This window comes from Oncorhynchus mykiss, chromosome 6, assembly GCF_057628025.1.
Source record: "Oncorhynchus mykiss isolate SJ-2025 chromosome 6, ASM5762802v1, whole genome shotgun sequence".
NCBI lineage: Eukaryota > Metazoa > Chordata > Actinopteri > Salmoniformes > Salmonidae > Oncorhynchus > Oncorhynchus mykiss.
This window is the reverse complement of record NC_143027.1, coordinates 25,930,436-25,958,406: the sequence shown is the minus strand read 5'-3', so window position 1 is coordinate 25,958,406 and position 27,971 is coordinate 25,930,436. Positions and strand designations below refer to the sequence as shown.

Sequence of the window (27,971 nt, the reverse complement as noted above, 5' to 3'; positions counted from 1 at the left end):
GGATAACACTTATTCAAGATTTTGGCATTACACATTTTGTGTATAACGTTATTATGATCTCTTACCATGTTAAATTGAAAGTAGTTCTGGGGCAAAAAGAGGAGCTCATATTTCTGCAGTGTGTGGGAATTTACCATAAGTGAGTCACATGTAACTGTTAGAATGTACAGCAGGGGGCATCATTGTAGTGCTGATTTTCTCTCAGATGGGGTGTATAAGGCTGGGGCTGTGAAAATTATAGAATTTCAGCACTGTTGTTTTGCTGTTCTTTTGTTGTTGTTGTTGATTATGTATGTTGTATTATGTTTGTTTGTTTTTATTGATGTTGCCAGTAGAACTACACCATTCTCTTCCTTCTTTCTATGTACTGTATCTGTATGAGTACATTCTGCTGTGAAAGCGGCCATGTGTTTGCTGTTTGTTCAGAAAGGAGTAACCAGTGTATTTTAAAAAACTGGTGTGAAATGTGAGTGTCGTTTTGGGATTGCAGAATGAAATACATATAATAGGCACTCATATTTCAATATTTGTATTCATTTTCAGTGTTTTAATGGCTAATTATTTCCCTTTCTTAAATTTAGTTTACTATTAAACGTATGTTTGATTAGGCTAAATCAAGGATGTTGTTTGTAGTTTTGGATATGAGTGTATCAAAGAGGGCATGATTGAGTTGCACGATAAAGGATTCTGGTGGTCTGTACTGGCCTCCAGGAGTGGCCTTCAGAAATCAAGAGTTGAATAAACAACACCTAGTTAATAATATATTATGGCCATTTTGAGTGATATCTCAGAGATCATGTTCTGTGTACCTCAGCCTATGCTTGTAAGCAGCTATTTAAGCTACAGTAAGCCATATCTTGTGTGGAGCTCTGGAGCTTTTATCCTTGCCTTTAAAGACACATCATGGAGAGCCAGGGGTTTTGAGGAACATTCATTAAAAGATCAAAGTGAGTTAAACCACCAAAGTCCTCCACCACTGCAATTTACTGTATGTATCTGGTGTATGCCTTCAGTCTGGGCTTTTTCACTGGGATCTCTAGACTAAATAAGTCACATTTGCATTAAAGGGAAGTTTGATTTGCGTTCCTGTATTTGTATATCCTTTTGTAGCCATTGTCAATATTTTGGAATACTATTTATCTGACATTAATATAATCTGATCTGATGTATTTAAAGTATAATTATAGTGTTTTGTAGAGTACAAGATTCCAGTAAAAAAAGCTTGACAAACTTTTCCACAAAATGTACTCTCTAAATGGTTATTCTCATTATGTTGATTATTGATTATGTTGGATATGTTGAACGGAAAGCCAACCTGTCAATTTTACTGATTTGACCAATTTTAACTAAATTAAACTCATTATGTATGCCCTGCAATGTCATCATCAATACTTAAAATCGTATTTTATGCCCCATGCACATTATTGAAATCGAAAAACGTTTATATTGGTGAGAGCAAACTAAATTGAGGTTGCCTCTAGTTACCAGAAATTCGTAGGCGTCAAGTGTAATAAAATGTACCTTTGAAAAATATAACAATCAAATGCATGTTTATACTTGGCTACATTATACCACGATTTTAGGCTTTCTGTTTGTATTATTATTGTTATTATTTAAGGTAACAGTAATAACAGTAAATTAATAACTTAAATAAAACGATTTTTTGTGTGTGTAATTCAACTAGTTATCACTATGTTTGAGACCCGTCATTATGATGGTGGTAAAGATATATAGTTGATATTTAAATTGTTTTATCAATATATGATCTATAATATATATTTGTGTATAGTAGTTATAACCCGTGTTTAATTCCTTGTCGGTCTATTATAGAGGGTTTGGCGATGAAAATAACAAGTAACAGGTTCTTCGAGCCGATAATGAAATAGGTATTGACCTGACCCTTCACATCTCGCTCAGTGATCTCACAAACACACACTCTTTGCCCCGGGCTCTGAAAGTTAACTGTTCACCGAGGGGAAAAACGTGCCGAATAAAGAATACGTCACATTTGGTTGTCATATCATTGTTGATCTATATATAAGATAATACAACGATTTATATATTTAACGAATGTATTAGCAGTTTCAGTTTTTGTCTAGTGATTATTGGTTTGTTGTACTACAATATCGTCTATTTTACCATAAGATAAATGTAATCACAATGGACACAATAATAAATTACAGTTTGTAACCAACAATTTAAAACTTTGACTCAAATCAGTATTAAAAATAGCAGTTTATTATTCGGTTACTTGATTCGTTCTCTTATGTCTTGAATGGCCTATTTAAAATATGAATAAAGTAAATGTTGTTGTTGCTATTTAGGTCTGCAACGAACTTAAGCTTGCATGCATTTCATTTCATTCAAACAAAACCTCTTGTATTTTCGGTGAGTGCAATAGAAATGGGTTGTTTTACTGAAAACAGACTATTCTTTGCATACTATTGGGACCTTTCCCAAGGTGCACATGCAGCACACCTGCTGCGTGAAGTTTCTTCGAAAGTAGGACTATGGCAGGACGGGGTTCTCACGTAGAGACCATTAAACGCGGCGGGCAAAAACACAGCTTTTGGTTAAGTATTGGCCTATCCGATAGCCAGTAGTTGGTGTTCATGATAAGCACGTATGAATTGTCTTGTCGATAGGATGCAATGAGAGTAACATGTATACCATCCCCACAGAAGGCAGATCAATCCCATAGGCCTAACGTTCAGGAAGCTTACTATTGTTCTATCTATTATATACCTATACTATTCCATTGTACGCGAATTAACTATTTCTCTAAATTAGTTTTCTGAATATGACAAAATACCTTTGTCTGATGCCTCTGACATACAGTATATCCTATAGGCAAAGTAAATCCAACATTAGTCTCTGTTGAGGCAGTCGTTTTGTAAGAGAACCGCAGCATATAAACAAATATATTTACCAAATCAAATCCAACTCAATCCAGAATATGTCTAAATAGTCATGCACGAATAATTATTATCAAGACAATTCTTAATTAGACCCAGTCGTTAGTAGTTCTTCTTCTGAACGCCAGAGGGCATCGGCTTGAACATTGCAAAGTAGGCTACAGTTCACTGTATGGTCCACAAAGGATATCAAGAACAATATGGATACCAGGTAGTTCTAACCTAAAACTAAGACCACACACTCTAGTATCATTCGATCACGTGTAGAACTTTTTTCATAGGATTATGTTGTGCATTTTATTTTCCATAGGCCTATGTGTAATATACCTAGTTATATTTATATATGTGTAATATAGGCTGCCTGGTTATGTTTAATTCCTTTACTACGATTGTAAACGTATTATTATTAGTAGTAATAGTAGTATTGTGTTATTTCTGATTGTTGTTTTGGTTATTTTGTATTTGATGTGGTTGCTAATTATTGTGTAAAATTCTATCGGATTTTAGCTCAAATAATTTGCATCGGCCAACACATCATTGGCATCTATACCATATTTCTTATTTATTAGCCTATATGTATACATATCCCAACTTTGGCTTTGGTTGGATCAGCCCTGCAACAACATGAAGCAATATTATTGGAAATAAAATATGGGCTAAATGCAATAAACTATTACCGCCTGATTTAGGTCCTTTAAGCTATTTAAACAACGATGAAAATGTTGCCAGTCTCTTTTCTATTGCTGACAAGTCGGTTTGAGTTTGATCTAGTATTTATTTGACTACTTGGACATTTAGGATATCCTTTGGATTTAGACGCGCGGCGATAAATAATATCTGATCCAAGTAATTAACTTAAGCAGAGGACGTCTCTTCCAACCCACCTCCTGCCCGATGTTGTGCTTGATCACATTGAGATTATAATCACATTAAACCGCTGAGCTGAGGAATCTCCAGACCTAAAGCCATGCATGGGCGACGGAATGGTCAAACCCATGAAGGTGTGCGTCTATTAGCCAATTCAAGACTTTCTAGGCCTTTAGTTGGTGTAGAGATATAGAGAGGGCTGAGGTAAAAGAGGTAGCCTTGTAATCTCAGAGTGACTGCTTGAAGTGTCCTTATGCCTCTGAGGTACTGAATCCCTGGAGTACTGCGAAAGGGGAGGCATGACGAATTATCTATAGCACCCTGTGATTTAAGCTACGGTCGACTCACATTCCCCACCTTTGCAGACAACTTAAAACATGAAGCCCGTATTGGAAAGCTAAAATCTTTTTCATGGCCTTTAAGACACATTATGTCATAGTCTATAGGCCTACATAATGGCAACTAGTTGCATCGAATAAAACATGGTTTTACCTGGTTCCTTTTTTACATGTGTATCATTGGTTAAAATTGGAAATAATTGAGGAGTGCTTCTTTTCTTTTGTGGGGGATACTATTTTCGATTCCAAGGCTTGCTTTTCTGAGCCATGCTGTCATGAATAAATCTGGTTCCAAGTCCTGTGCATCTCAATCACAACCGAGGACACGTGCGATTGATAAAAAAAGATTAAAGGAATTATAGCCCTCTGCTGAATTATAATGAAGGCCTGTGTCCAGCACAGAACAGCATTGTGTCAGTATGAATAATTAGTATTACTACACTTGTTTGTTTATGATAAATGTTTGTTTGTTTATGTGAATAAAATGCAATTTTTTAAAACCAAAATTTGTTCCTAAAATTACACCACAATAATAATAGTTTTGATTCCTCGGGATGCACACAACCAAAAAGAGAAGCATGTCCAACTGCGCACAATAACTAGGCTTATGCAAATAGGTGCACAGCCAAACAGGTCGCATTCCATGATGTATTAGGCAACAATATTACTAACAATTTAACATAGACCTAAATTATGCAAACGATAGCCCTAAGTTATTGAATGAGATAAAAAGGGTTCCATCCTGTTTTTAAAATAGATTGTACGTGCATAAGCTCTAGCAACATGATTAGAGGAAGAAAAAGTCAGTATAGGCTACTTTCTAGACGGGCTACTTTCAAGTATGTTTCAGTGGAAGCCACTCTCACCGTCGGCATCAAGGCTGCACAGTGTTCAGTTATCGCCACCCATCGCCAGGTGCATCGGCTGTACAGGAGTCACTAGGTTCGAGTCTTTGTAGTGCACAGTGGACACAATACCACAAAGCATGTGAACGTCGAAAGCGTAATGGTCCAATACTTAATTTCAAAGCTTTTACTAACCTATATGAAGACAAGAAGAAGAAAAAAGAAGAAAAAGAAGAAACATCAACAACAACAACAAAAAACAATACAAACACCAACTATAGGCCTACTAGGAGACTTATACTACTACTCTAATAATTACAATAATTTATGTATTATTATAATTATTATAATATCAATTGTAATAAAGAAGTATTATCTTAGCAATGGTTCACTTTGAACTAAATTAAGATAAATTGCAAATGGCCATAGCAAGTTAAACTTCTTGATATACCTTTAGATTACAATGTACAGTATTTGAGTTGTAGTACACTGACTGCATTTTTGTTTCTCTCACCATGTTGTGTCTATAGCTTTGTTCAAAGTGATAGGCGAAACATAGTTCAACTTTTAGAGCGCACCAAATGTGAGCACCAATAGCATCTCAATGTCAGTAAATAGTCTAAAAAAGTGACGCTGCCCCAGAGGGGTGGGAGGAGGATCCATTCGCTTCAATCTCGTAATGCAGACTTTTCAAGCGGCAGGGATCCGTCCAAGGGGCATAGCATTTGAAGAGTTACCATTGGAACATTTCACTCATATTTTCTGGAGTTACAATTGTTGTTGTTTTAGTAGTTTTTCTTGGTAGAAACATACGTCTCGAGCGGATAAGCTTCATCCTCCATAGAATTCTCTTCTGGTCACGCGCGGGTGCAAACAAGAAGATAGCCTACAGTATACATATTCAGTCCAAATTAACAGGTGACTGCTCCAAATAGTGTTTGTCAGGTTTATTGTCGCTTCTCATCCGATTCTGTGACATACGACGATTCTGCTTAGGATAGTCCTACAAACAGTGACGTCTGTCTTAACATTGGGACGACTTTTTTTTTAATTATTATTTTTTTAAGTTAGCGATCTGGGAAAACGCATTGTTTGTGTATGTGTGTGCAAGTAGCCTCAGCAAATATTGTGGCATTTAGCTAGTATTTGAAGCGAAGAAAAGTCTGACAGTACATTGTTATGGATATTGCAACAGGTCCGGAGTCACTGGAACGCTGTTTCTTGAAGAGAAACCAATCCAAGTACCCAAGGATGTTAGACGGTATAAAGACTGAAGATCATCCCCATCGTCAAGCTACCCTTGGAGTCGTGCTTGGTAAGTCCGCATAGGTTCATCTGCATCTAAAAGAGCCCGGAGTACAGACATCACACACAATACGAGAAAGTTCTAGTTCTAAGTGTGTGTCCTGCAAGCTATACGTGCAGACAATCCCCCCACGAGCCATAGGCCTCCTTAACATTTGACATTTTACACCATTTGCTTTAGTTATCATTTTAATAATGAATGTAGTGTATTTACTGTAGGCCGGACTGTTTAGCAGAAATAATAGCACAATTATATAATTGTATTTAGAATCTCCCTATTACACTGACAAAACTAGCCTATTTCATTATTTTGTGAAATTATCACTATTTCACTATTTCAAATAATTGGATTACCGTTACTGCAATTGATTGCTGTTTTTTTTAGGCATATCACATTTAACAAATACTTTATTTTCACCGCAGGCGGATACCTTCTCTTTTCAGATTTTGTGGTTGTGGTATAGATAGCCAATTAAAACACATTCATATCTTTGGTTTAGAATATTTAGATAGTTCCAATTATAAGATTAGGTAGGGCCTAAAACCGGGTCTTGTAGTGTGATATGGACTGTTTGTGTATTTTTATAGTTACCTGTTTATGACATGTTTATCATCTATGACCTTATATTTATTAGCTAAACTGAACATTTACATTGTTTAGCTAATAAATATAAGGTTATATAGATTATAAACATGTCATAAGCCGGTAACTATAAAAAAAGACACAAACAGTCCATAAAGTATAGTTAGTATGCATACTATTGTTAAAATATTTTTGCCCTTTTAACTTATTTTACATCCATTTTAGGGACGGAATGCCATCACCAATCTGTATGTGAAGGATGCCAGCGTCCAATATCTGACAGGTTTCTGATGAGAGTCAACGATTCCTCGTGGCATGAGGAGTGTCTGCAGTGCGCTGTGTGTCAACAACCTCTAACTACCAGTTGTTATTTCCGAGATAGGAAACTGTACTGCAAACATGACTACCAACAGTAAGAAAAATTATATTTACATATAGACTATTCTCTGGTTGTTTTACGCACAATGAAATAACACCAAGTAGGCCTCTCCTGTTCACTTGGGACGCATGAATGTAATTATGTTTAGAATGTGTCCAACAATTGTATAATTTCAGCCAAATAATCAATTTCAATTTAACTTTATTCATCCCATGATCTATCAGTAGGCCTACACTATAAGCTGATGTGTACATTTTTTTCCAGCATTGTCACTCTCACACAGATACGCGCTCCGGCTACTTGTCAAGTTGCCAGACGCTCTTTAGAAAATATGGCCTACATTTATTATATTATATACCTATAATTGAGAACATTTTGCTTTTCAATCGTTTCTTTCTATTTGTATGGCATGTGATAATTCACTTTGGTGTTAACCGTAATACGTTTCTAACGGAGATGTGTTCTTATAGCCCATCCAGTATCGACGACTTAGTCAAAACTATAGTCAGTCACAAAACGATTGCTTTTACTGGCACTTAATTATCTGCAATTTTGTTGATATTTTCTGAATTGTTATGACAAGGATCTCTTGAGGCAAGGATCTCTTGGATTGGAGACCGATGATGGTCACTGCAGCATTTAGTGGAGTATTTATCCTAACCGCTGTGTATGGTACGTGGAAGGCACAATTGAACAATTTTAGATTTAAATGTAGCTAGACCTTTTGTTCGTTTCAAGATAAAACAACAACCAAAACATATCGACCCACCTTTTGGAATAGTTTCTTGATATTATTTCGTTATTAATCCTATATCATGGTAATAATTACACACACACGAACAAAATAGAACTAGAGGGAGCTATAAGCCTTTTCGAATATGGTGGGCCTATATGAAAATATTGGCTTTAGTTTTGTTCCTTTCTTACATTAGAATAATAATATGTCAGCATTCGACCATTAAAAAAACTCCACGCGCAAAGCAACAATGACATGCTAAAGATTTGTGGCCTTCGTGGTCGTCAAATGGTTTTACACTCTGAGAACTTAAACTATAATTTCTTGAACTTATTATTATTGTTATTATTATTATTTGGTCTTTATAACTTTTACTTCAGAAATGTTTAATTGGTAGACTAATAAGAATTGAATGGAAATGTATTGTGAAATTATTACACACAATTATTACACAATATATTTGTTTAGTTATTTATCTATAACCAACAGTAAGAACATGGGCCATTTCAGTTATGGTATTTTGCTGGCGATTAACCGACATGCATGCTTGGAAAGGACAGAGTCCCGGAATTCTATTGGCAAAGTTACCTTTGCGCGCATCCAATCAGTGCGCCTTGATAATAGTGAAACTCACTGGCTGGGGGTGTTTGCTGTTGTCTCGATGGGAGGCTTAAGTTTATTCTGCCTTCAACCCTGACTGTGTGCAACATGTGACCCTATGTCCCCACTCATTGTATTAGTGCTCTTCATGCTTGTCACTACATTTTAAGCTTTATGTGTCAGGGTTTTTTAACATTGCTACTTCAATCCCTGGGACATTCTAGCTCCCTGCAACAAACAATGAGCTACATATATTGCCCTGCATCACTGTTTTTGTCAGCCATTCATCCTGCTCTGTCCGACATGACCATATGCAGTTAGTGGTAACAATGTGGATGTCATAGCAGCAGCTCCAGGATGCCATTGCCTGGGAGATGCAGTCAGGAAACAGTGACATAGACAAACGGTGCGAAGGGGGGGGGGGGGCATTTGATTGGTCCTCACAAGGTCAAATGCTATTTCCAGGGGGTTAGGGGTTCCACGGGGTTAGGGGTTCCAGGGGGTTAGGGTTAGGAGCTAGGGTTAGGTTCAGGGTTAGGGTTAAGGTTAGGTTTAGGGTTAGGGGTTAGGTAAATAGAATTTTGAATGGGACAGAATTGTGTGTCCCCACAAGGTTAGTTGTACAAGACTGTGTGTGTGTGTGTGTGTGTGTGTGTGTGTGTGTGTGCGTGTGTGCGCGTGTGTGCGTGCGTGCGTAAAATTGTGTATGAGGTCTGAACAGGCAGTAATTTCTAGACACATTTGGGGTGTTGTTTTGGCCGTGAACTTGTTGTAACGGTGTGAGCTTCGAGGATATCCAGAGCCTCTAAACAGCAACCTGCTGATTCCTGTCATGTACGCCCACACTATTATCCATCATTACATCATCCAGCCTCCCTTTCTTCACCTTCCATCAGTCTCAGGTCAACAACTAGCAGGGGGGTCCCATGTGTACACAACACTACCTGTATTTGTTTATTTCATTTGTATTGATGGGATACTTAGAGATGTAATTGGCACCATTATGATTTTTATGACACTAATTTAAGGTGCATATATCAGCCCACAAACTGCCGTGACCTGCAAGGCAGACTCCTTGCCATACAACAGGAGAGGTGCCTAATTACATTTCTACAGAAATTGATTCATGCCCCATAATCATATCTGGCTACCGTAAATCAATGGATTGGCAAACATTTATTTTCACACCTATTGCACAATTTATGTATGTATGTTCAGACAGAGGAGATTTGATGATTTTGTGTCCCAGTAAATTCTCCCTCCAATGTATTTTTATAAAACCTGTTATGCTGAATAATGTTATTTTAGAATTAGTGTGCAATTTCATTCTATAAATGTTCAGAAGACCTGTTGATATTAACAACGGGATTGAGCATTTTTCCCCGCGTTATCGGTCTGCTAATATAGGACTATTAAAGGCCCTGTGCACTACAAATACAAATATTCAGATTTTTCAGAGGGTGCTGCAGAACCCTCAGCATCCCTACTTCCCGTGACTATGATGTGTAATAGTTTAGACTAGTATAGGTTACAATGTAAAGCCACTATTAACCAAAGTAAATAGTTATGGTTGGTTTGGTTGTCTGCTGGGTGGGAGCTGTAGTAGAAACTATGAGGTGGTCATTTGTCTGTCTGTCGGTCGGGGAGTGAGATGATGTGTGAGAAGTGTAGTGACAATAGACCATCCCCCTGATAGCTGCTTCTGACCTGGTGTTGGGAGTTCAATTAGACATCATTAGAGGACACACATCTCCCTGAGAGGGGCGTCTGGTCTGAAAAGACCTGTGTAATAAGGGTGTCACTCCACATGTGTTGGACAGTAGACTACTATTGAGGAATGTTGAGCATTCTAATGATCTGGCTGTTTTGTCAGTTTATGAGAATATTAAAGTGTATTATTTCTGAAGATATATTGTTGTCAACTATTACACTGTGATGCTCAGACAAGTGCAGATGGGTGGCAAAAGATCTAGTGAAATATTAAAATTAGAATGCATTTTTATCTATATTGCTAACCACTTGATCCTCTATATGAATATACAGTATGTTGAAGCAGCAGTATTGTTCAATTCACTAGCCACATTATTTTAACAGACCACTGAACTCATAACACCAGAGCCCCCTTACCTTCACTCCTTCCCTTGTAATTCTCAGTGTTGGACGATCCCCTGGTGTGCTGATAGGTGCTTTTTATGCTGGATTGGGGTGTCCTCCTGTGAAATTGTGTTTTTTAATTAGCTGTGTTTGGGATGCGGGGTGGTGGATAGGCTACATGCTGACGGCTAGGTTTCTACATAAGCTGCACTAACTTACTGTGTTCCACTCACTGTAGTGTACGACACTCCCACGTGGCCTTTGTTCTCGTGTGAAAGGGGATGCACGCAAAATGGACAAGGCTTTCTCCTGCCTCAAAGCTACTCTTACACATACATACTGTAGCTATGGCATGGTGTTTAGATGATAGGATAAAAGACTAGGCAGGTCAGAAACAGTGAGATGTATTTCGCAAGACGTAGTGTTCTTTATTCTCAAATTTTTCCAAAAGAAAGAGTGAAATGGGGGTGAAGAAGTAGCTACGGCTAGTGCTGGTGTTGAAGTAGAGGGCCCCTGCAGAAAGACACATCTAATATTAGCTGGCGTAAGCTGGATAATATTGCTTCAGCTTGCCTGGATTCTTAGTGCACTGACTGGGTTAGCTGTATTCCTCTGTAAGGAAGTATTGGGTTCTGTGTCAGCATTGCCTGGCCTATCCTAGCAACATAAAATGATGCACTCATCTGTCATTTCATAATGTGCCATCCATTTCCCCCTACACATTGTGACCTGTTATTTAGGGGTATTAATGTGTAATGCCGTGGGCACTTGGTATTCACTAGGTGCATTTCCCAATGGTTAATTGAGTTTCTAATTATACGCTTGTAGATGAAATGATGAATATTTTATTGAACAGGTCATAATACCCAACATAATATAGGCGTAGTCATTCGTAAACTAATACTTTACAAAATGGTGTGTTTAATATGACTGCAACAACGTCTTGCTTAATCACAATGTGTGCGTGTGTGTTTGCGTGGAGTCTGTGGGTGTGTGTGTGTGTGTCTGTGGGTGTGTGTGTGTGTATGTGTGTGTGTGTGTGTGTGTGTGTGTGTGTGTGTGTGTGGTGTGTGTGTGTCTGCGGGTGTGTGTGTGTCTTTGTGTGTGGCTTTGTGTGTGCATGCATGCTTGCACGTGTGCATGATAACAGTTGAAAAACAAAGAGCTAGCAGAATACTTTGGCAAGCCACAGAGGCTCAACCATGTTAATGCCCATCAACACTTAAGAGGCCAGGCTGATGGGTAGGGATGGGGGGCTACGCCTCTGTGGCTTGGTGTGGGGGAGCTGTTGGCCTGAGGAAGAGAGGAGGGGAGTCAGACCTGTACTGGGAGCTGTCTGGTGGGTTCACATTAGAATGATAGCAAAGGAAGCAAAGCAGCTCAAGCATGCAATTTGTTAGTAGCCACAATAACCTCATCTCCTAAAGTTGTCTGTTAGGGATCCAGTGAAGGAGCCAGCGGGACAGGTCAGTCAGATATTAATATTCCTCAGCTATGGTAAACAAACTAGTACATGGTGATTTTCATCAGCAGCTTCAACTCTTCAGGGGATCAAATGTATTTGCAGAGGATGACAACTATTCAAAACACACCACAAATGTTTACCGCAATATGCTGCAAAAATGCAATCTAAAAATAACCGCTAGAATGAATATGAAGAAAGCTAAATATCCAGTTGATCATTTCAAAACTGAGAAAAACAGAGAAGATTCAATGAAAAAGGGAGAGAGTTAATGGCACATTAGTAGAGGTGTCAATTTGGGAAAATATAGTAGGATTGCAGTTTTTCATTGATTTTATTGTGAAAAATAGATAAATAATTGGAATGCATTTTTTTTTACAATGACGTTTTAGTGTATGTACCTGCAAAATAGCATCGTCTCTTTCCTTGTCTGTTCTACAAGCACCCCAGTCGAACGTGCATGTGGAATTGAGACAAGGCCTCTTCTGGCTCAGGATTTCAGGACTGGCCCCATGCACTCTGTAAATGTGATCCAGCTCTGGAATGTTTTTCCAACACGTAGGCTTTTCACAGATACACAAGAAATGGGTGGCATCAGGGTGGCAAGTGCTGCAGTCCGAGTGCTGTATGCTTGTAGCTCACTCTCACACTAACGTCACACATTCTACAACCACATGGGGTTCTGGGCATACAGTGCATTCGGAAGGTATTCAGACCCTTTGACTTTTTCTACATGTTGTTACGTTACAGCCTTATTCTAAAATGGATTAAATGCATGTTTTCATCATCATTCTGCACACAATACCCAATAATGACACAGTGAAAATAGATTTTTTGAAATGTTTGTAAATGTATTAAAAATAAAAATAAACAGAAATACTTTATTGACATAAGTATTCAGATCCAATGGCATGAGACTCGAAATTGAGCTCAGGTGCACCCTGTTTCCATTAATCATCCTTGAGATGTTTCTACAACTTGATTGGAGTCCACCTGTGGTATATTCAATTGATTGGACATGATTTGGAAAGGCACACACCTGTCTATATAAGGTCCAACAGTTGACAGTGCATGTCAGAGCAAAAACCAAGGCATAAGTTCAAAGGAATTGTCCGTAGAGATCTGAGACAGAATTGTGTCGAGGCACAGATCTGGGGAAGGGTTCCAAAATGTTTTACAACATTGAAGGTCCCCAAGAACACAGTGGACTCATTCTTAAAAGGAATAAGTTTGGAACCACCAAGACTCTTCCTAGAGCTGGCCACCAGGCCCAACTGAGCAGTCAGGGGAGAAGGGCCTTGGTCAGGGAGGTGACCAAGAACCCGATGAACCTGACAGAGCTCCAGAGTTACTCTGTGGAGATAGGAGAATCTTCCAGAAGGACAATCATCTCTACAGCACTCCACCAATCAGGCCTTTATGGTAGAGTGGAAAGACAGAAGCCACTCCTCAGTAAAAGGCACATGACAGCCAGCTTGGAGCTAAAACTCACCTAAGGGACTCTCAGACCATGAGAAAAAAGATTCTCTGGTCTGCTGAAACCAAGATTGAACCCTTTGGCCTAAATGCCAAACGTCACTTCTGGAGGAAACCTGGCATCATCCCTACGGTGAAGCATGGTGGTGGCAGCATCATGCTGTGGGGATGTTTTTCAGCAGCAAGGACTGGGAGACTAGTCAGGATCGAGGGAAAGATGAAAGGAGCAAAGTACAAAGAAATCATTGATGAAAAACTGCTCCAGAGCGCTTAGGACCTCAGACTGGGGCAAAGGTTCATCTTCCAACAGGACAACGACCCTAAGCACACAGCCAAGACAATGGAGGAGTGGCTTCAATGGCCCAGCCAGAGCCTGGACATCTCTGGAGAGACCTGAAAATATCTGTGCAGCGACACTCCCCACCCAACCTGACAGATCTTGAGAGGATATGCAGAGAAGAATGGGAGAACCTCCCCAAATACAGGTGTGCCAAGCTTGTAGTGTCTTACCCAAGAATTCTCGAGGCTGTAATCACTGCCAAAGGTGCTTCAACAAAGTACTGAGTAAAGAGTCAGAATACTTATGTCAATGTGATTAAAAAATGTGCACAAATTTCTATAAAACTGTTCTTGCTTTGTCATTATTTGGTATTGTGTGTAGATTGATAAGGGGGAAAAAACAATTTAATCCATTTTAGAATAAGACTGAAACGTAACAAAATGTGGAAAAAGTGAAGGGGTCTGAATACTTTCCGAATGCACTGTAGCATTAGGCCTAGCCTCAATCAGTGGATCTCTCTCTTTCTCTCTATCTCCCTGTTTCCATTTCTTCTGCCCCTGTGCAGTCTGTAATCATATTTTGTTGGGGCAGTACATTCACTGATAACTTATAAATCATTACTGTGTTACTTACACTCACTGATTAATTAAATATGTCATGCTCAGTAGGAATGTCAGAATTTTGGTGCATTTTGTGACTTCTTTGGCATATTTACAATACCAGTCAAAAGTGTGGACACCCCGACTCATTCCAGGGTTTTTCTTTCTTTTTACCATTTTCTACATTGTATAAATAATAGTGAAGACATCAAAATGATGAAATAACACATATGAAATCAGGTATTAACCCAAAAAGTTTTTAAAAAATCTAAAAATATTTTATATTCTTCAAAGTAGCCACCCTTTCCGTTGACGATGGCTTTGCACACTCTTTTCATTCTCTTAACCAGCTTCATGAGGTAGTCCTGTAATGCATTTCAATTAACATGTGTGCCTTGTTAAAAGTTAATTTGTGATATTTCTTTTCGACTTAATGCATTTGAGCCAATCAGTTGTGTTGTGACAAGTTAGGGGTGGTATACAGAAGATAGCTATATTTGGTAAAAGACCAAGTCCATAGTATGGCAAGAACAGCTCAAATAAGCAAAGAGAAATGACAATCCATCATAACTTTAAGATATAAAGAACTTTGAAAGTCTCTTGAAGAACAGTCACAAAAACCATCAAGCGCTATGATGAAACTGGCTCTCATGAGGACCGCCACAGGAAAGGAAGACCCAAAGGTACCAACATCAGAAATTGTAGTCCAAATAAATGCTTCATAGAGTTCAAGTATTTGTATTTATCATGGACCCCCATTGGCAGCAGCTACTCTTCCTGGGGTCCAGCAAAATTAAGGCAGTTTAAAAACATTACAGCACATTCACAGATTTCACAACACAGGCCCCTACTCCAACACTACTACATATCTACAGTACAAAATCCATGTGCGTGTGTACAGTGTGTATGTTATCGTGTGTGTATGCATGTGCCTGTGCCTATGTTTGTGTTTGTGCTTCACAGTCCCCTCTGTTTCATAAGGCATGTTTTATCTGTTTTTTAAATCAAATTTTACTGCTTGCATGAGTTACTTGATGTGGAATAGAGTTCCATGTAGTCATGGCTCTATGTAGTACTGTGCATCTCCCATATTCTGTTCTGGACTTGGGGACTGTGAAGAGACCTCTTGTGGCATGTCTTTTGGGGTATGCACTGGTTCATTCAAAATGTCAGCACCTCTCATAAATACAAGTAGTGATGAAGTCAATCTCTCCTCCAATTTGAGCCAGGAGAGATTGACACGCATATTATTAATATTAGCTCTCTGTGTACATCCAAGGACCAGCTGTGCTGCCCTGTTCTGAGCCAATTGCAATTTTCCTGAGTCCCTTTTTGTGGCACCTGACCACACGACCGAACAGTAGTCCAGGTGCGACAAAACTAGGGCCTGTTAGACCTGCCTTGTTGATAATGCCACTGGTTTTACTTAAAGCCAGTGGCATGTCATTAATGAAGATATAAAAAAATAAGGGGCCTTGACAGCTGCCCTGGGGAATTCCTGATTCTACCTGGATTGTTGGACAGGCTTCCTTTAAAGATCAGCTATAGAATCGTAGTACATTCGAGTGTAGCTTAGTAACGTCATTTACACAAGCTCATTGATAGGACATTGTTTTTGCACCAGGAACGGTCACATTTCTTACCATGGAGCTGCCCAAATCACTGCTGGCAAGAAGGACAAGGAAATCCGCCCACTCCCACACTTCACATGATTCGGAGAACCCTTTATGGACGGGCGAGAGGCAAGATAACTTGAGCCCGGCACCTGGTGCAGGCCTCCAACAGATGGAGAAGCCCCGCTCGATCCAGGGCAGGGATGGAATTTTGCCGATGTTGACTTCGAAATCTTAGTAGTAGGCACTGTGGCCACGGACACAGGCACCCCCAGCAACACATGTGAAGGAAGATCAGGCTTTAAGGACGGCGAAACTGTTCATTGTTTGTATCTGCTCCGGGCCTCTCATTGGGAGTGTAGACTGCTTTGCGGGAGGCCGTGTCTTCGGTGTTCACAGCTCGTGACATACGACCATCATTGATTGCCTTGCTCCTCTTGCTGTTCTCCGTCGACTCCGATATCAGATTGGGGAGCTCCGGGCAACACCGGCCATTAGGATAACGACAAACAACAAGGCAGAGATGCATCCAACTAGTGCAAACGCCGTCTAGCCACCTGCTTGGAAAATGTAAACATTCCACTTTGTGTTTTCCCCAGTTTCCTACGTAGACTAGTGACCTGCATGATCAAGGAAGCCACCTCAAGCCTATAATCCTCGGCACGCAAACAATTGCTGCAATGGAACCAGATCATTGGAGTGATCTGGTTTGTCCCGAAACAAAGCGTAGTGGATACAGCTCCTATGGCACTGGAACAGTTCATTTATTTCTTCAAATAAAGAGGGATCCGTTGTAAAGCTCATATGGTACCAACTTCGTTAGCTTGATGGCTAGCAGCTTTGCGTCTCTCTCAAGCAAGCTTCAACCTGTCTGTTAAGCGGGAATCCGGGACAAGAAATAGCGGTCCTAGATGTTAAAAGCTAACCGCGTCGCGGAATCCACACATTATTCATATTTAATGAATAGCGGTTTTGTTTTAATCAAAAATAACAAACCTAGTGTTTCCAGCATAGAATTTTCAGCTGCGCACTCAAGTAACAGACACATCTCAACATCAACTGTTCAGAGGAGACTGCGTGAATTAGGCTTTCATGGTCGAATTGCTGCAAAGACACCACTACTAAAGGACACCAATAAGAAGAAGAGACTTGCTTGGGCCAAGAAACACAAGCAATTGACATTAGACCGGTGGAAATCTGTCCTTTGAGCTGATGAGTCCAAATTTGAGATTTTTGGTTCTAACCGCCGTGTCTCTGTGAGACGCAGAGTAGGTGAACGGATGATCTCTGCATGTGTGGTTCAAACCGTGAAGCATGGAGGAGGAGGTGTGATGGTGTGTGGGTGCTTTGCTGGTGACTCTGTGATTTATTTAGAATTCAAGGCACACTTAAAACCAGCATGGCTACCATAGCATTCTGAAGTGATACGCCATCCCATCTGATTTGCGCTTAGTGGGACTATCATTTGCTTTTCAACAGGACAATGACCCAAAACACACCTCCAGGCTGTGTAAGGGCTATTTGACCAAGAAGGAGAGTGATGGAGTGCTGCAACAGATGACCTGGCCTCCACAATCACCCAACCTCAACCCAATTGATAGGGTTTGGGATGAGTTGGACCGCAGAGTGAAGGAAAAGCAGGCAACAAATGCTCAGCATATGTAGGAACTCCTTTAAGACTTTTGGAAAACCATTCAAGGTGACTACCTCCTGAAGCTGGTTGAGAGAATGCAAAGCTGTCATCAAGGCAAAGGGTGGCTACTTTGAAGAATCTAAAATATAAAATATATTTTGATTTGTTTAACACTTTTTGGGTTACTACATGATTCCAAAAACCCTTGAATGAGTAGGTGTGTCCAAACTTTTGGCTGATTTTGTATGTACTCTGACACTTGAGCAAATGTCATTACTTCAAAACAAATTCTCTCTCTGCCACTCTTTTTCTTCATCTCTTAATGAGATTAGCTTCCAAACACTGTCTGCCCAAGCTGACTGACAGAGATCTGCACTTTTATCATAGACAGTGACACTAAGCTGTGGAGTGCTTTGTCCTGGGTAGAGGGCCTGACGGAAACAGGGGCTCCTAATCCCTTTACTTGTGTCAGGTCCAAAGAGGAGGAAGAATGGATGCAGAATAGGATGGGGCTCAATAATGCCTCAGCTCCAACTTCCCCCTAAGCCTTCTTCCACAGCCAAGTGAGCAGGAGACTGATCTTATGAGTCACACCCCCACAAACATTCAACTCACATCCATAGTTCAGTTATTTACGAAAAATGGTTTGTGTGTGTAGGGGGGTGCACATACATTGCATGCAAGTGTGTGTGTGTGTACACTTGAGCACAGGTGTGTGTTTGTGTGTATGTGAATGAGTGCATGACTTGCAATTGCTGGAGGTGCAGCCCAGGATGAGATTAATAAACCTGGGCAGTTCCCTGGTAGAACCCCAACATAGGCTTTTGTCTGCAGTCCCCTGAGTACTGTGGGGCTTAAACTCCTTTGTGTGTACCCTTACAGTAATCCGTCTCCAGCAGGAGTCCCCTGGGGCACTTTATTTACTCATTCAACTGTTTGGAAGTCTGTTAGACTGCTGATCACATGCACTGAAACAATCTGATTACTTTAACCAGGCCTGCAGATTCCTCCCCAGCCTCTCTCCTGTCTTGACTCATACTGTATCAGATGTAGGCTGCAGGTGGGCGGGTCACTGGCACTGCTCTGGCTCATCTCCCTGGCTCACTGACCTGTCCATCAGCAGCCTGTGTCTCTCAAGCCAATGGTGTACAGAGGTGTTCAATACGAATGCTGCCTGTAGAGTAGCCTCCAAGGTGTATTCACTATGAATGTTTAGACAATTATCACCTCATACAGTTACAGTTACTGCAAATAAAAGTGTTGGTTGATGTTGGTTCTTCTACAATCTATTAGTGTTTACAGGTCAGATATGTGGTGCTGGGGCAACTGAAGTAACAGTAACAGGTCACTCAGAAATATGTTGTACTTTTTGGCTCCCCTGCTCAATGGGCCATAATTCAGTAACAACAAGAACGGCAAGTGATGTGTCACAGTGTAAAAACGAACAGCTCCGTTTTATTGGAAACCAGGAAATGTATTGTGTTCTCCATCTATCAAGGAGAGCCAGGGCCCTGGATCTGGGGCTAAATCCTGAAGCCAGGCACAGCAGGCTATCAGGGACTCTAAATATGCTTAGGCCTATTCCCCTGGAGCAGGAGGGGAGAAAGGTTTAAGTAAACTGCAACGATGACACTCAGACCAGCGAGGGCTTCCTAAACCTCCTCTTTGTTTGGGATCACCACTGATTGACCATCGCTGTCTTGGCAAGAAAAATAACCCTGGAATGAAAACATTGCAGATTAGGTTTCCATGTGTACCCCCCACACACAACCAGCTAAAATGATTTGTGCTCAGGGTCCCGTGACCCATGGAAGCTTCAAAAAGCACTGAGGGGAAATATTTGGATGATATAAATGAGGGAGCTGGAGGAGAGGGAGAGGAGGGGTGGTTGTGGGGTGCTGAGTGCTGATGACCAGTGTAAGACAGATGTTGAGGCTCTGTAGTACTGTGGTGATGACAGTGGAAAGTGTTTACTAGTGAACTGAGTGGCTGCCTGCCCTGCCCACCCTGTAGGACACAGATGCCATGCTTGAGAGAGAGAGAGAGAGAGAGAGAGAGAGAGAGGAGCAAAAGATAAGGAAAGAGAGAGAACTGGGATATAAGAGGCATTTCATCATCAGAGAGACTATGATACTGATCGTCTCTGACCCCCTCCCTTCCCCCGCACCTCACCTTCTCTCTCTGCTGGCTGGATCTTAATATTTCCCCGAAAACACCTACAATACATCTTCCTGGGACATTCCAGCGCTCGTGAGCACTGCAAATTGACCCTGCACCTTGGAGAGGGCTGGATAAAGGGATGAAATATGGAAGATTTACAGAATGAGATAGAACATTGATATATTTTGTTATGAAGTGTTCATGAAGATTCATGTGTCTCAATTCTGTTGAAATTGTGAAAGACATTGAATAGGAAAAACACATCACTTCCTCCTTTAATTATTTATTGTTTCTCTTTTTCTCTCTCTGCATTGTTGGGAAGGGCCTGTAAGTACTGTTAGTCTCCATCTGTTGTTTACAAAGCATGTGACAAGTACAATTTGATTTGATATACTTTGTTTTTGTATGAGAACTGTCACTATATGGATTCTACAGTATAGTCTATGTTGAGAATAGTGTGAATCTTATTTATTGACCTCTGGATGATTTGATGTACTTACCATATGTTGTTTCGTTTGCTCAGTTATTGCCATATTTTATCATGGATAATACTTTTCAAATAGTTTTACTGTACCCCCACAATCTCTTTTGATTTGTCTCTCTTTGGACCTGTAGCTGTTTACATTTGTTTAATGCCAGTGCCTTAATGAGATTGTTATTTTGAGTCGGTGAGGTGGAAAACCCCATCGATGGAAATACATGCACAGTTGAAGTCGGAAGTTTACATACACCTTAGCCAAATACATTTAAATTCAGTTTTTCACAATTCCTGACACTTAATCCTAGTAAAAAAAACTTGTATTAGGTCAATTAGGATCACCACTTTATTTTAAGAATGTGAAATGTCAGAATAATAGTAGAGACAATTATTTATTTCAGCTTTTATTTCTTTCATCACATTCCCAGTGGGTCAGAAGTTTACATACACTCAATTAGTATTTGGTAGCATTGCCTTTAAATTGTTTAACTTGGGTCAAACGTTTCGGGTAGCCTTCCACAACCTTCCCACAATAAGTTGAGTGAATTTTGGCCCATTCCTCCTGACAGAGCTGGTGTAACTGAGTCAGGTGTATAGGCCTCCTTGCTCACGCAAGCTTTTTCAGTTCTGCCCAAACATTTTCTATGGGATTGAGGTCAGGGCTTTGTGATAGCCACTCCAATACCTTGACTTTATTGTCCTTAAACCATCTTGCCACAACTTTGGAAGTATGCTTGGGGTCATTGTCCATTTGGAAGCACCATTTGCAACCAAGCTTTAACTTCCTGACTGATGTCTTGAGATGTTGCTTCAATATATCCACATAATTTTCCTTCCTCATGATGCCATCTATTTTGTGAAGTGCACCAGTCCCTCCTGCAGCAAAGAACCCCCACAGCATGATGCTGCCACCCCCGTGCTTCACGGTTGTTCTTCGGCTTGCAAGCCTCCCCCTTTTTCCTCCAACCATAATGATGGTGATTAAGGCCACACAATTCTATTTTTGTTTCATCAGACCAGAGGACATTTCTCCAAAAAGTACGATCTTTGTCCCCATGTGCAGTTGCAAACCGTAGTCTTGCTTTTTTGTAGCGGTTTTGGAGCAGTGGCTTCTTCCTTGCTGAGAGGCCTTTCAGGTTATGTTGATATAGGACTTGTTTTACTGTGGATATAGATACTTTGTAACTGTTTCCACCAGCATCTTCACAAGGTCCTTTACTGTTGTTCTGGGATTGATTTGCACTTTACACACCAAAGTACATTCATCTCTAGAAGGCAGAATGCGTCTCCTCCCGAACGGTATGATGGTTGCGTGGTCCCATGGTGTTTATACTTGCATACTATTGTACCTTCAGGCGTTTGGAAATTGCTCCCAAGGATGAACCAGACTTGTGAAGATCTACAAAAAAAAAACAATTCTGAGGTCATGGTTGATTTCTTTTGATTTTCCCATGATGTCAAGCAAGAGGCACTGAGTTTGAAGGTAGGCTTTGAAATACATCCACAGGTGCACCACCAATTGACTCAAATGATGTCAATTTGCATATCAGAAGCTTCAAAAGCCATAACATAATTTTCTGGAATTTTCCAAGCTGTTTAAAGGCACAGTCAACTTAGTGTATGTTAACTTCTGACCCACTGGAATTGCGATATAGTGAATCATAAGTGAAATAATCTGTCTGTAAACAATTGTTGGAAAAATGACTTGTGTCATGCACACAGTAGATGTCCTAACCGATTTGCCAAAACTATTGTTTGTTAACCTGAAATTTGTGGTTGAAAAACTTGTTTTAATGACTCCAACCTAAGTGTATGTAAACTTCCGACTACAACTGTACATTGTGGTGGGATGCAAATGCAAAGTCAGCAGTTTAAAAGGCAAACTTGTGGTCTATGGCAGCCCTATGACAGCCTTATGGAAGCCCTATGACAGCCCTTTGGCAGCCCTGTGGCAGCCCTATGACAGCCCTATGACAGCCCTATGGCAGCCCCATGACAGCCCTATGACAGCTCTATGGAAGCCCAAACTGTCTCCGACCCCTGTGCTTGTCGCTACCTCCTCCTGAGAGCGGGCGGGTGAGCGGGCCCAGCCTCCTGGGGTGGGCGTCTGTCTGATGTCAGTCCTGCAGGACTGCCGCTGGGCTCTGCCCCTGCCGACACAGGGGACAGGCATCCCACCTCTACACCCCCTAGGCTGGGGTCCAGCTCTGAAACCCAACCCTCAGTCTAGCGTTGTGATCCCAGCTGGAGAGACAGCGCCTGCTCTGACCAGGGCCTCTCTCTCGGTGTGGAACTGGGGTCACGAGTTGCCTCTCTCCCTCTGCTCAGTCTACTCTACACCACAGCAGTGTGCAGTGGGACTGGATAGTCCTCTGCTCAGTCTACTCTACACCACAGCAGTGTGCAGTGGGACTGGAGAGTCCTCTGCTTTACACAGACTGGCAGTATAAGACTTGTTATTGGCAGACTCAAACACAACAGACCGATGGGTTGTGTATCTACAGTAAATAAACAGCAGTTACTGTAGACCCAAAAGTATTTGTTTGAAAAGTGTTGTATTTCACAATTGCTGTTTGAATATATATTTATTTTAGGGATGAAATATTTTTAATAATTCTGGTGCCGGCACACGTTTTCGACCTAATAACCAATATTTACTTGATTCTACAAGTTTTGACACTTCATTTCATTCTTTCACGTTCAAAGCCTCTTAAGCAGATGGAGGGGGGACAATATTGTAAGTATGCATGTGTGTATATTATGTTCATACAGTGCATTCGGAAAGTATTCACACCACTTGACTTTTTCCACATTTTGATACGATACAGCCTTATTCTAAGATTATTTCAATCGTTTTTTCCCCTCATCAGTCTACACACATGACTCCATAATGACAAAGCCAGTGGTATAAAGTACATAAGTAAAAAATACTTGAAAATACTACTTAAGTAGTTTTTTGTGGTATCTGTACTTTACCTTACTATTTATATTTTTAAACTTTTATTTTTACTTCACTATATTCCTAAATGAAATAATATACTTTTTACTTCACACATTTTCCCTCACACCCAAAACTATGTTTAGCAGGACAGGAAAATAGTCCAATTCACGCACTTATCAAGAGAACGTGCTCATCTCTACTGCCTGTGATCTGGCGGACTCACTAAACACAAATGCATTGTTTGTAAATGTTGGAGTGTGCACCTGGCAATCCTTAAATGTTAAGAACAAGAAAATGATGCTGTCTGCTTTGCTTTACATAAGGAATTTGAAATTATTTATGCTTATACTTTTGATACTTAAGTATATTTAAAACCAAATACTTTTAGACTTTTACTGAAGAAGTATTTTACTGGGTGACTTTCACTTTTACTTGAGTCATTTTCTATTTTCTATTTTCTATCTTTACTTTTACTCAAGTATGACAATTGGGTACTTTTTCCATCACTGGACAAAGCAGAAACGGAACAAAACTGAAATATCACATTTACAGAAGTATTCAGACCCTTTACTCAGAACTTTAAGGCACATTTGGCAGCGATTACAGCTACATGCATGGCACACCTGTATTTGGGGAGTTTCTCCTATTATTCTCTGCAGATCCACTCAAGCTCTGTTAGGTCGGATGGAGAGCGTCAGGTATTTTCAGATCTCTCTAGAGATGTTCAATTGGGTTCAAGTCCGGGCTCTGGCTGGGCCACTCATGGACATTCAAAGACTTGTCCTCGAAGCCACTCCTGCATTGTATTGGCTGTGTGCTTAGGGTTGTTGTCCTGTTGGAAAGTGAACCTTCGCCACAGTCTGAGGTCCTGAGTGCTCTGAAGCAGGTTTTCAACAAGGATCTCTCTGTACTTTGCTCTGTTCAGTCTCATAGCAAAGGGTCTGAATCCTACTGTTTTACATTTTTTATACATTTGCAAAAATGTCTAAAAACCTGTTTTTGCTTTGTCGTTATGGGGTTCTGTGTGTAGATTGATGAGGAATATTTTTTTATTTAATCCGTTTTAGAATAAGACTGTAATGTAACAAAATGTGGATAAAGTCAAAGGGTCTGAATACTTTCCGAATGCTCTGTATCTGCTTTTGTGTGGTATAATACATTCAGTGAGTGAGTGAGTGAGGGTGGGCATAATGTCTGTGTTTGTAGTGGATCTGTCCCGCAGCCAGGCATTGGACACGGTGTTGGCAGGCGACACAGTCTGTGGCTTCTCCTCCCGGTTGCGTGGCTCTGGAGGCAGTAAGCGGTGCGTGCCACCCAAACCACCACCTCCTCCATCATAGGCAGGCTGGCCCTCTCTCTGCTCTCCCTTTCTGGGCCCTGAGCCCTGGGCTGTGGCCTGTGGATGAGTGCTACATCCTGGCTGTCAGCACAGGGGTTAGCTGGGGATTCGCCTGCGGTGGAGATGTAGTATCAGGCCCTGTCTGTCAGCTCCTCGTTCTCCCTCCTCTCACCCCTTTGCATGGTCGGCCTGCAGTTGCACAACACACACACCCCTCCGGAAGACAGGACTGCGAGTGACTCAGATCTCTCACATGAAAATGAAAGGATTGCCCTCAGAATAGGCATATTCATGGCCATGCCAGTGAAAAGAGGCTGTTTAAAACCCTTAAGTGCTCTGGTGTTGTGTTTTCAAACAGACCGGTAAGGCTTTGACAGATGGTTTACTATTTCACTCTGTATTTCATTTCAGTCCGTTTTTGCGGATACGTTCTAAGCTTCAGGGGGAATGCACTGACCCAGAGCCTGTATTTGCATACAGTTGCTGCTCACTTGTGACCTCTTATTCTGAGTGGATATACACATTCATCAATTGACAAATGAATAGTGCATGCAAAATGTCAGTCGAGGGAATGTTTGCATAAATGTTTCCTCCAGTCCAGGGGTGTTAATAGGTGTGTGTGTGTGTGTGTGTGTGTTTGTGTGTGTGTGTGTGTGTGTGTGTGTGTGTGTGTGTGTGTGTGTGTGTGTGTGCGCGTGTGTGTGTGTATGTGTGTGTGTGTGTGTGTGTGTGTGTGTGTGTGTGTGTGTGTGTGTGTGTGTGTGTGTGTGTGTGTGTGTGTGTGTGTGTGTGCGTGCGTGCGTGTGTGTGTGTGTGTGTGTGTGCAGTAAGTTTCTGTACATGAGCATTGTAACATTAGTGTAAATAGCTGAACAGGCTCAATAGGCTTTTGGAGAAAATGGAATAATCTTCATAAATATCAACGCTTCTACTCTTACAGAGTTACAGTGTATCTCTATGTCTCTCTATGTCTCTCTCTTTCACATATATACCCTAAACATCTTTAACTCACATGATCAGAGACACATGTAGGATTTGCGACCATAATCAGAATAATAGGTCCATCTACGCATGAAGGCGTCTTTTAGCTTTCAACTGGGTCCCAGTTACCATGGCACCAGCTGGATGGCTTGTAAGGTCAGAGCATGCCCTCTGACACGTCAGATCTAATGCAATGGATACTACATAGATCCCTATACTGTCACATGCCATTTTACAGTCTACCTCCACTCATATTTTGTATGTAATCAAATATTCTAACTAATTCAATTTTATCCATTCTTTGTAAGTTGTACATCTCCATATCCTTCTCTTTCAGAGACTGAAGTTTAAAACATAATAATACTGTTGGCCTTGAATAAAGTGCATTAGCTGAAGTATGTTTCTACTCCTTATTAACATTCTCCAAAGTCATGTATGAAATACAGGTTTGGTGCCACACTATGCAGCACATGTTTTTCTTTTTCTCCACAACTATTTCTCAGAGAGAGAGATCATCTACACCCGCTGCTCTTCCTTATTTTATTATAGGTTTTAAGTTCACCATAACTCTGAGATGGGAATGCAGAGGAAAGAAAAGTAAAACAGCTCTTTCTCCCTCTCTTTCCTGTTCTAAATGCCCTCCATTGGATAACATGTTTTAGTATAGCTATCAGGGCTGTGATGTAGTTGGAGCTAAGAGTTTTGAATTTTTTCTTATTGTTCATTATCGGTAGTAAAATAAAAGAGCACAACATCATTGAGGCGACTGCAGAGCTAAGTCTGTGAGCTCATGCCAACTGCGTCAGTCTTTCTTGACTGCTTCCCAAATGTGCATAGTAAAAACTATAAATGATGTGTGTTTCAAAGGTTTCCTCTTGTAAATCACGTGTATGTGACAGCCCATCGACATACCATGCAGTATTGAGCTCTTGTAATTACATCAATAACTACAGTACTTGCTGATATCATTAATAGGTGTGGTTTTATATTTACATCGGGGATCATGACTATAAAGTGCATTGTCAGGTGCAGTTATTCTCATGTCACAGTACTTAGTAGTGGAGTGATGTTGCATAGGGTTTGATGGGTATTCTTTAGATACTGTACACACAGCCGACCCAGAGATGTCTCCCTCCCTCCCTCCCTCCCTCCCTCCCTCCCTCCCTCCCTCCCTCTCATATCCTGGCACTAATAAACTCACACACACACCACACACCACAGATACACCCCCTCAAAGAATACACGCATGCAGACATGCAGCACTTCTGGGACCAGGGGAAGCGTGTGGCTTTGGGGCCTGTCAGGGAGTGATGTCCCACAGAGAGATGGCAGGAAGATGAGAGAGAGAGAGAGAGAGAGAGAGAGAGAGAGAGAGAGAGAGAGAGAGAGAGAGAGAGAGAGAGAGAGAGAGAGAGAGAGAGAGAGAGAGAGAGGCCAATCTACACAACAACATCCCACTATGACCCTGGGGGAAGAGATGGAGGAGGGGTGGCCATCTTTGCCTGGACAGATCCACACACCTTCTGTTGCATTGGCAGTTTATGTAGATGGTCATCATGTTAATGTACATATTATTTGGTAAATGCTCAATTGACCAGATATGCCATATCTATCGATTAATATCAAGGATGAATTTGAGACTGAATCCACAGTAGAAATATAAGCAGAGTCAAAGCTGTAATGTACAGCAAGAGCCTTATTATGTCACAACTTTAGCTCTGTTTTTATGGGTTTTCTAACCAACAACAAAAAAAACAGAGAGAGCGAGAGCGTCAGACTCGTGGCAGAGTCATTCTCTGCAGTTATAACTTTAGAAACCGCTTATAGTTTGCAATATTTGAGAAGCTGAAGTGAAAAAGTAGCTTTCTCTCCCAGACAATGCGTAATGAGGGAACTGTGGGGTGCGAGAAACAGCGAGTGGTCTCTGGAAGCGCCACTAACACAGGGATCAGCAACATTAAAAATGATTTACACCCCAAGTCCTTGAAACAGTTTTTTTTGCTCAATAGCTCCTCTTTTCCAGATATTTCAGGGAAGTAATAAACTGCTCTGACAAGCGTTTGAGTGGCTCTGAAACATCCCTTATGGGCAGTAGGGCTCCATTTCGGTTGCATCGGCTAATTATGGAGCTGCTGTGTATGGGGGCTTTGTTTGAGTTATTTGTTGTACATTATTACACGATTAGTTATTTGAGTGACAGACATCCTTCAAGACTTCCAATCTTCAGGTTGGTTGCTTGGTACAACATTTAACTTAAGCCATAAATGAATTTAGCTCTTATAGGAAAACAATAGTGGAACTAAGTTAGGAATGCTGCTTGGCTCCATGGTAGCCTCATACAGACTCT

At 40.8% G+C, this 27,971-nt stretch overlaps 1 protein-coding gene across 3 annotated transcripts in view; it reads left to right on the top strand.

Annotated features, from left to right (window-relative positions):
- Positions 1–5,612: 5,612 nt before the first annotated feature.
- The window catches only part of lmx1bb (LIM homeobox transcription factor 1, beta b), a 63,055-nt gene continuing 40,696 nt past the window's right edge, over positions 5,613–27,971 (top strand). The window contains exons 1-3 of one of the 3 annotated variants that reach the window (XM_021605860.3): positions 5,613–5,883; positions 6,161–6,280; positions 7,079–7,265. In XM_021605860.3, the coding sequence (XP_021461535.3) occupies positions 6,217–6,280; positions 7,079–7,265 (251 nt within the window). In that variant the 5' untranslated portion in view covers positions 5,613–5,883; positions 6,161–6,216. Of the gene's footprint in view, positions 5,884–6,037; positions 6,281–7,078; positions 7,266–27,971 lie in introns of those variants that run through there. The other 2 variants (XM_090239313.1, XM_021605859.3) reach the window with 2 other exon arrangements.